This window comes from Adiantum capillus-veneris, chromosome 7, assembly GCF_014529385.1.
Source record: "Adiantum capillus-veneris isolate H3 chromosome 7, ASM1452938v2, whole genome shotgun sequence".
In the NCBI taxonomy this organism is placed as follows: domain Eukaryota; kingdom Viridiplantae; phylum Streptophyta; class Polypodiopsida; order Polypodiales; family Pteridaceae; genus Adiantum; species Adiantum capillus-veneris.
Genome location: NC_140937.1, coordinates 60801406 through 60811645, shown reverse-complemented (window position 1 = coordinate 60811645; position 10240 = coordinate 60801406). Strand labels below are relative to the sequence as shown.

General features: G+C 41.6%; 1 protein-coding gene across 1 annotated transcript; it reads right to left on the bottom strand.

The window, feature by feature from the left end:
- Window positions 1-6172: 6172 nt before the first annotated feature.
- On the bottom strand, window positions 6173-7828 carry LOC147453944 (uncharacterized). The gene has a single exon (XM_086515993.1). It carries the CDS (start codon window positions 7730-7732, stop codon window positions 6209-6211), a length of 1524 nt encoding a protein of 507 aa, XP_086372119.1. The 5' UTR covers window positions 7733-7828; the 3' UTR covers window positions 6173-6208.
- Window positions 7829-10240: the final 2412 nt, after the last annotated feature.

Sequence of the window (10240 nt, the reverse complement as noted above, 5' to 3'; positions counted from 1 at the left end):
TGTTGTTCCTGAATAAAGCTAGGTGCAGACAGAATGGTGTGATTAGGTCAAATTCTTAAGAGGCGGCAAGCTCATCTCTTGATAAACAGTGCAGCCACTAAAATTATTGGTAGCATTAAGACACCTCCTGCACCAAGTTCAAGATCCACATCTCAACCTACTACACCTTTACAACCACTTCAACACCTGCCTCTTGCCCAAAAAAAAACAACTAGCAGACCTAGAGCTTCTACATTAGCACACCGATGCATCATCCTAAAACACCCACCCCTCAAATAGAGCCACAATCATACTACAGCTCGGATCTGAAACAGCACGCTTACCCTGATAATGATGGCGATGGACAGACGCAGACACTTCGAAGCTCCGAACCGCCATCATCGCGTGGGGGGAAGTGAAATACATTTGAATCTCCCTCCCCATGTTTCTTTTTCTTTCCATCGACATCATCTCTACTTGGCGCCTTTGCAAAAGTCCTCAAGTAATTGTGAATTTTGGGTAGATTTTTCGACTTAAATTTTTATAGCACGTTGCTTTTTTTAAAAAAAAACTTGGTGAGTCTAAGACTAAGCAGTGTTAGAAAAATACCGGGTCCGGTGTATTTTAACTAAAATCCTAAAATCCTAAAATCCCGGTTACATTTTGAACTTGCCTTGAAGAAAACCAGGAAATTTTTACAAGTTTTAGTGTAATTACCGACAAAAGCTTCAAATTTTGACCTAAAAACCAAGAGATTTTCAAGTTTTCCCTTATTTTCTTCTGTTGGAAAAATGATTTTTTTCTAGGCCTAAACCTAAGATGGTTTTTACGCTTCTTGAACGTGGAGGTTGCCACTTGACATGATCTCCTCAACCAAGATGGCATGGACAACATCCTCATGTGAATGGTTTTAATTTATCGCACGTGATGGTAATGAAGCAGAGACAGATGATGATAATCAATGGTAGCGCCTGCGTTGAAAAAGAGCTCCTCCTCAAGATCGCTCAGAAGAGAGGGAAGCAGGAAACACCAATGCTCAAATGCCCATGATGGGAGCTAATCGACCCATTGTATTCGGTCAAATCCCAGCACTTCAATTTCTTATCCACACTAACAGAAAACAAGTGAGGATGTATGGAGCTAATGGTGAGGTCGTGAACTGCAAGAAGATGGCCAGTTAGACTCAACTTCAACTATCCCTCCAATGATTGATATTATACTCAACATGGTTCAGGGAAGGCCAGCTCATGGTATACCCTTTGTACACAAGGGGAAAGAGAGACACATGTCAACTCCCTAGCCCAGATGCCCACAAGGTGTACTCAAATCCTATTGGATGGCCTTGGAGGTGGATCAATGAGAATTAGGCTAGAGTAAATCTAGTTTAATTAATTTAAAAACACTTAACAAAAGAACCAATAATAATTAAGCTCTCTAGAAGACTATTGGACAGTCTCCCAAGGGGACCAATGAGCATTCAGCAGCCCAATGGCTTGCTTGATTCCTATTGGCCAGGAGGCAAAGGGGTCTAATGAGAGTTTAGTTGCATTTATTGATTACCTAAAGGTCTCACAAAAGGGGAAAGGGGGACACATGTCAGAAGGCTATCACTTATACTACTTAATTACCATTGGCTAGCTCTGGGGAGGTCCAGTGAGGCTGCAGCATGATCAAATAGCAAGAGGGGTCGACCGAGAGAGAGAGAGAGAGAGAGAGAGAGAGAGAGAGAGAGAGAGAGGGGGGGGGGGGGGGGGGGGGGGGGGGGGGGCTGATTTTTGAAAGGCGTTATTCACACACACACACGCACACACACACACACACACACACACACACAACTCATGTGTGAAGCAAGAAGACTCTCTCTCTCCTTCTCAAGCTTTAATGGAAAGCTTATCTCCTACTCCAAGCTTGTGAGAAGGGAGGCCTACACCAACAACTCTTGGCTTTGTGATGAAAATCCAACCAAGAGCCAAGCTTCAATGCATTCTCATCTCCTCTAATATGCTAATTACTAAGCTAAGCTATGCTAATATAAGCTATGCTAACACTCATGCAATTGACCTTCATTACATGGGACATTGCAATATCCACTCATTGAGGAATGTAGATCTCCTGGGGAGGTCCAATGAGGTGGAAGAATGAGCAAATAGCAAGAGGGGTCGATCAAGAGAGAGAGAGAGGGGACTGATTTTTGGAAGGCATTATCACACACACACTTACACAATCTCATGTGTGAAGCAAAGAAGACTCTCTCTCCTTCTCAAGCTTGTGAGAAGGGTGGCCTAAACCAACAACTCTTGGCTTTGTGATGCAAATCCAACCAAGAGCCAAGCTTCAATGCATGCTCACCTCCTCTACCATGCTAATTAATAAGCTAAGCTATGCTAATATGAGTGATTATGTGAGGAGATGTACATCTTTCTCGTAAGAATACTCCTTCTTCCTCTCAATCTACTCTCATACCCCGCTAGCTCTCACCATCTTCGAAAGTGTGTGAGGTCTTGGTTCTGAGACCGTGAGGCAATTGATGTTGTGTTTGATAAGTGTTTTGCTTAGTGCATGAATTTTCCATCTTCATTGTACTAGCTAGTATTGAAGGAACACAAAGACTTGTATTGTAAAATGTCTCTCTTGATGGGAGAAACCATAATACAAAGCCTTTTGGAGGGGGGACCGGCTTCGATCCATGCAAATCCGGTCCTCAATTGTTGTCAATTGCTTAATTTCTCTCTCTTTTGAAGTATTGTTCATGCTATCTAACTAGGTGTTATACTTTTTGTTGTTCTCTCCACTCAAGCACTCTTGTTATTCTCATTAGGAATCTATTCTAATGAAATGCTCACTATGTTCATGCTATTTTCCGCTACACACAAGTTATTAGACTTATCAAAGCACAAAAGTTGCTGAGTAGATTTTAGTTTCATTTGCCATCTCGTGTACTACATCTTGATTCGAGATGTCATCTCTTGGCAACATTTTGAACGCATATGCACTATGTAAGAGGTTGACATAGCTAAAATATACATGGTGAGATAAAGAATCATCACACCAAGTTCTTGATGTGTGTTATGCCTTAAAGGGCATCTCTTGGATTGTTCATATGTTTGAAAGTGTCTCAATTGTTGTCTCTTGGACTATGGTTACCTTTGAGAGCACAACAAGTTGTTGATGAAATTCCAATCCCAAAGGTCATATCTTGACATGTATGCAAGTGTGGTTTACTTTTGAGATTCCAAAAAGTTGTTAATTGGTTGAGAAAGATGTATATTTCAAGCACTTATTGGTCAATATGTATGCATAGTGCGGTGCCCTTCTAAGAAGGACATGTCCAACATAGACAACGAAGCTTTTGGTAGTTTTTGTTAGATACAAAGCGAGGGTGTCTCACCAGATTCAATCATCTTGGCTTGCATATTCAAGGGCAGTGGCATTATGCAAAAAGCTAATATGGTGAATATATACAATGTGAAATTATTAGTCGAGGATGATCCAAAAAAAACGATACGCTTGGCAATCTACTGTTGAAACATATGACAATAGTATGGTATTTGCAAAAGCACGAAAAGTGCTTAGCTACCTTCCTATTCAAAATTGATTAGGGAAGTGGCATTATGCAAAAAGATGATATGGTGAACATATGCAAGGCGAGATTATTAGTCGAGGACGAATCACGATCCAAAAAAAATAGAGGAGAGAGGGACGACACCACATTTGCAAACCCTAAAGGTGTGTTAAGTGGTCACACGAGATGAGTTTATATGGAGGGGAGCAGGGGGCTATATATAGAGATATGATATATAGCACAACATGCACTCCAACCCTTACTCCCTACTTGAAACATCTTCCAAAACATTAAAGGCGCCCTCTTTGAGTCACTTTATCCCAATCCACTTGTGATAAGTCCTCCTATGGTACACTCTACGCTATCTTATGACCAAACTCCAAAATAAAGATACGATATATAGCACAACATGCACTCCAACCCTTACTCCCTACTTGAAACATCTTCCAAAACATTAAAGGCGCCCTCTTTGAGTCACTTTATCCCAATCCACTTGTGATAAGTCCTCCTATGGTACACTCTACACTGTCTTATGACCAAACTCCAAAATAAACTAAGTAAAAAATGCACCAAACTTTAGAGGAAGCTTAGCCGCCCTTTGTACTCTAACCAAGCCACCATTTCCGTACTTGAGAAATTCTAAACTACCCTCATGAGACGCTTCATGTGGAAACACATTGGATATACTCGATACATGCTCTCTCTTGACCACTTATTTGCCTACACAAACGATTTTCCATATACTCTCTTTTCTTAGACCGACTTTGAATCCCCACCCTTTCCAATTATTGGCATGCCTTCAATTCTTGTTTTTCTCTTGCTTAACATTGAATCATCACAATATCCTATTGCCTCCCTCTATTACATAGCCCACCATCCTTGTGAGCGGAAGGTGTTTAGTATCATTGCTTCAATCTACAATATAGAGAGCAAGGGCACACATATTTGGTTGGCATAGAAATAGACGAAGAGATGTAGACCGAAGCAGTAGGGCTTTTCAAGGGTATCTATGGCCTCTCTCTATCTCTATCTCTCTCCATATGTATCTCTACCCTTCTCTCTCTCTCTCTCTCTCTCTCTCTCTCTCTCTCTCTCTCTCTGGTTGCAAGGAACTTCTAAAGCTATTCCATCATGCATATTGTTTAATTTTTTCCCTTGAAAATGGGTCTCTCTATCACTTTGCATATGCATTACTTCCATCCTTCCTCTAATCTCTTTCAATGTATCTAAGTGTTTGTTTTGGTGTTCTATTCATTTAGCTATGTCCCATTTTTGAAAATTTTCTATGTTTGAGCTAGTGTATTTTATTTTAGATTTCATCATGAAGTCCAAAGTGTCAATTTGTTCCCCTCATCTTATTTTCAATCTTTTTTTGTGTGTAATATATGCCACACACACACACAAAATATAAGGTATTTCTTATAGCTTAAAAAAAAAAAAATCACTACCTACATATTGCAAGTACATAGTGCAAAGACACTTTAAGGAAAAGAAAATGCTAATTAAGGAAAAAGTAAAGGAGAAGAGAAACACAAATGTACCATGTAAAGTAGACCACCACTTTATATGGACAAAAAAAAGACTTTTGACTCTCCACCTTCATGTGTCTTTTCATTTTTTAAACTTACCCTTCACTTAGGCACTTCAAATGTTTTGAAAGGCTTTATATTTTTTCTAGATTAGGGAGACCTAACGCCAAAATTAACACAATATCTCAAAACTTCAACAAGCATAAGTAGAGATGGAATTTATAAGCCTTAATATGGACATTTGACATTTAAAGTTTTTAATCTATTGCCTCTTGTAGTAGGGAATACATTCTCCCATTGAACTAGATATGTATGCAATGAGTTTCAAGGAGTGTAGCACCATTTGCAGTACTTGTATCACCTCTAAGCTACACTAATAAGTATTTTCATAATCAGACCATAAAAAAGTAAGAGATGGCGCCACAATCTCTCCTTTGAAAGTAAACACAGTAAATAGGTCTTGCACAACTTTCCTTGGGAAAATCTCACCATACAATATGCCTTCTAAAAAAAACAAAAACAACTCTAAGATATGAGAAATTGATATAGACAAGCGCCCAAACTTAGGTATTGATTTTTTCAAGGTCATGGAATATGAGAGTTACAATGCATTCTTATGGTTCTTTGCAAAAATGAATTACTAGACAAAATAAAAACATCACAAAATAACTTAATAAAACATAGTATAAGTACCATAGTACATACATATATTAAAAGAATACGTAATATAGTTAGTGCTTAGTATAAAATAATTACTATATTGCGAGGTGGAAAGGCATGCTTAATAAGTGGGTTGTATTGAATTTAGGATTTGCTACTTCTAACTAACAAGTCAACATAGTTACTATATAGTAATTGTGTGGAATTGGGATTTACTACTTCCAATTAGCAATTACACATAGTTGCTATATAGTAATTGCATTAGACCAAGAATTTACTACTTCTATGTAGCAACTTCACTTAGTACTATATAAGAAATTTAGAGCTACTTGAAAGTTGCTAGTTCCATCCAGCAATTATAGACCTATAATATAGAAACATGTGAATTTTCTAGTTCAATCTAGCAAAAAGCTCCTTACTTCCTACTTAGATCTAAGAAGTACATGGAACCCAAAACTAATTTCTATATGGTAACATGTCAAAAGCTCCCTGTGTGAATTCCAAAATTGAAGCACAATGTTGGTTTTCGCTTGCGAGAAGTGCGACAGCAATAGTTGCAAATAGGGACAGCGTGAAATGCACGAGCAACATCCATGTTGTAAGGGTGAGGCACCCTTCTAATGATTTCCATCAAGGTTAGATCATTTTCACCATCATCTGCAGGTTCTGCATCATCAACTTGGGTTTGGTACACGCAGGAGGAAGCAACTTCTATCTCTTCATCTCTGTCAGCAGGTTCATTTATCATAGGGTGATCCCCAAACAAAGTGCTGCCTTTGAGGTGTTCAGAGGTGGCCGTCTGCAGGTCAAAATTTGTGTGTTCCTCTTCAAGAGAAGCCAGGAAGTTGGTGATAACCTCGTCTTCTTCATCTGCATGGTGGCCACAGTATTCACAAGGCAAGGTGGCGAGCATGGCAGGGCTGGGCGCTGCAGGAGTAATTTTCGCAGCAAGGATGTCATTCTTGGCTGCATCATTGCGGGTGGGTACTTCATCTTCCTTTTCATCTTCTACATCGACTGCAGCTTTGATTTGAGTGCCTTGGATGGCGTGGCCAGTTGGGCAACAAAAGCATGTGGACAGACACACAGAGGATGTGTGTGTAGACTTCTTGCGCATAGTCAAGCCATGAATAACCAGCGCACTGAGGGAGCAGCAAATCTGGCTCAGGCTTTGCCTGCAAACATCCTGGAGTTTATTTGCTTCCTGTTGCATTAATTGGGCAGAAGACGCTTGAGGCTTGACCTCTTCACAATTAGCAGCAGTGGCTGAACATTGGGCTGCGCTGTTGAAGGATCTGGGGACTTGAATGTCAACGCCAGTTGCAGGGGTTTGGAAAATTTCAGGGATCTCATACTGAGCAGCAGAGTTTGCAGGAGCTGCATTCATGGGGGCAGCGCCATGATCAGGCTTGGCTTCCTCGTCATGAGGACATGGGTGTAGTGAAGCAAGGAACGTGTTGATGATGGAATTTTCATCGTCATCATCATCTGCCTCCAGGTTAAGACACGGCAGGAATTGGGCCCTCTGTGGAAGGGCTACACATGAGGGGGCAAGTGGCAGATTATTACAAGGTCCATTTCGAACATCGGCATCATTAGGAGCAGCATATTTAACTGGAGCCACATCAAAGGCATATGCAGCGGGATACCCATTTGCAAGAGTAGCATCGCCTTCTTCGAGATTGGCGGCATCGCTAATCGCATTTATGGCAGCAGGTGTTGCGGCATTTTCTGTCGCAGCAAAGGCAGGTTCGGCCTTTTCACCAACGTGGGCATCATGTGGGGAGATTGCAGGAGCAACAGCAAGGGTTGGTTTTGCTTTCTCAGCAGCAGCATGGGTAGCAGGTGGTTCAGTTGCAAGTGCAGCAGCACGGATGGCGTTTGTTCCATGCGCCATCAATAGCAGCATCATCCCTGCAAGTTCGAGGGCCTTGTTGAAGAGGGTCAGCAGGAGCATGGAGAAGTAGAGAAGCCAGCGCAGGATGCTACAACATACCATCATGGCTTCATGTGCAGGATCGTGCTTGTGGGCAGCATCTTCGAAGATGAACTGGCGAATGATACCATGTTGACAGGATGGCCCAGGAGGGCGATTACATTACTGTGTGTGTTCTACATCGTGCACAGAAGGTGACGCAGGCAGTGTGTGTAAGAGAGAGAGAGAGAGAGTAGATACACAGAGGTAGAGAGAGAGATATACGCAGAGATAGGCGGGTAGTTGGGCTTGTTTCATTCCATGATTGTGGTTACAGTTATAGGGGTGCGTGCGTGGATACGAAAAGGTATTGGTGTCTCTTGGTTTCTCGAGACATGACAGCTGTGATATTTTATTTTTATTCCAACACCTTTGAGCATAGACAGGAAGAGTGTGATGAGGAGTTTTCTTTTTCTGACCAGAGTAAACCAAGTCAGTAATTGGATATGCACATTTGGCTGCCTCTCTCAAGTGTTACAATTGTCGGTATCAAGCTAGATGCAAAAGAAGGGCATTTCTAGATGAAATTGCTCGTCATGGGATCTTGGAGAATGATGTCGTGCTTTGGAATGCTTTGATCGATATGTATGCCAAAGGTGGTGCCCTCATGAAAGCCCAAATAAAGTTCTTTATAAGCATTCTCTCTCGAACATCATCTCTTGAAGCATGTTGATTGCAAGGCATGCCCAACGTGGCCATGGCAAGGAAGGTTGGGATGTTTTCACTAAATGCGAAGGGAAGTCCTTTCTCTAAATGCAATTACCTATGTGTGTATATAGACAGCCTGTGGGCTTACGCAAGACCTTCACATGGATGAGGGAATTCACGATGAGATTGCTTGTCAGGGGCTCTTGGAGAAAGATGCCGTGCTTCGCAATGCTTTTACTGATATTTATGCCAAAAGTGGTGCCCTTACAAAAGCACAAAAAGTTCTTGATAAGCATCCTCTGGAATGTCTTCTCTTGCACTATGTGATTGCGAGACATGCCTAACATGGCTATGGCCAGGAAGGCTGGACTGTTTTCACTTGATGTGAAGGGACGGCCTTTCTCTAACTGCAATTGCATATGCTTGCACCTTGAAGGGTTGTGGCCTCATGCAATATCTTGACATGGATGAGAGAATTCACAATGAGATTGCTACTTAGAGGCTGTTGAACAAGAATGACGTGCTTTGAAACACTTTAATGGATATGTACGCCAAAGGTGGTGCCCTCACAGAAACACAAGAAGTTCTTGATAAGCATCCTCTCCGAGACACCGTCTCTTGGAGAGTGTTGATTGCAAGACTTGTCCAACATGACTGTGGCAAGGAAGGCTGGGTTGTTTTCACCAGATGCGCAATGCTTTGTTTAACATGTATGTCACATGTGGTGCCCTTCACATGGGGAGAGATTTCACAATGAGATCGCTAGTCAGGGTCTGTTTGAGAAAGATGTCATGCTTGGTGGTGCTTTAGCCGATATGTATGCGAAACATCATACCCTCACAAAAATACACAGAAGTCCTTGGTGGGCATCCTCTTTGGAATGCCATCACTTGGAACGTGATCGTAGGATACCCAATATGCTGGTGGCAAGGAAGTTTTGGGCGGTGTAAACCAGATGCAAAAGGGAAGTCCCTTCTCCAAATGCACTATGCTTGCACCTTGAATGCCTATGGGATTATGCAAAAGATGTAGTGCTTCGCGGTGCTTTGATTGATATGTATGCCAATTGTGATGCCCTTACAAAAGCACCAAATGTTCTTGATGACTTTTGTGTTTGAAGTGTTTGTTGGAATATGTTGATTGTTGGATATGCCCAACATGGTTTTGGTAAGCAAGCGCTGTTCAATCACCTATGTAAGGAAAGGCTTCTCTCCAGATGCAATCACCTATGCTTGCACCTTGAAAGCATGTGGCCTTATTGTCATGGGTGATATTTTTTATGATGAGACAAGTGGGGGGACATTAGAGACAGACGTTCTTCTTCGCGGTGCTTTGATCGATATGCATGCCAAATGTGATGCCCTCTCGAAAGGACAAAAAGTTCTGGATGGGCAACCTCTCTGGGATGTCGTCTTTCGTAGTGGGTACGAAATGCCCAACATGGGTAGCAAGGAAGCTGTTTGGCCCAACATGGGTAGCACGTTGAAAGCCACCATATACTCACTCACACAATCCTTTTTATCAACTTTCATGGTTGATGGATATTCTCGAAGCATCACCTAGTGTGTATCCAGAGCAGCAAAAAATCAAGTGATAATTCCAGCGAAGAACCAATATTCGCAACCATAGCCAGGAAAAGCATGATGGGGAGTCAACTAGATGTGGCATGCAGGTAGTGCTGAAAAGTCTTTCATTTCTTTACGTAGTTTACGTAGTATTAACAACGCAAAATGAAACGAGCACACTAAAATTTGCACGCTAATTGTAAGATTTTGGGGAGGACTATGCAAACTCCCTCATGCAAATTGAGACATTTTCATTGCAATGTACTAAACATGCCACCAAGTAGAGAAAAAGGTAACACGCTTTGATGAAAACAAAGCACAA

What these genes read in the sequence shown, in the direction of transcription:
- LOC147453944 (XM_086515993.1), bottom strand. Translation starts at nt 7,732, where the DNA reads ATGATGGTATGTTGTAGCATCCTGCGCTGGCTTCTCTACTTCTCCATG.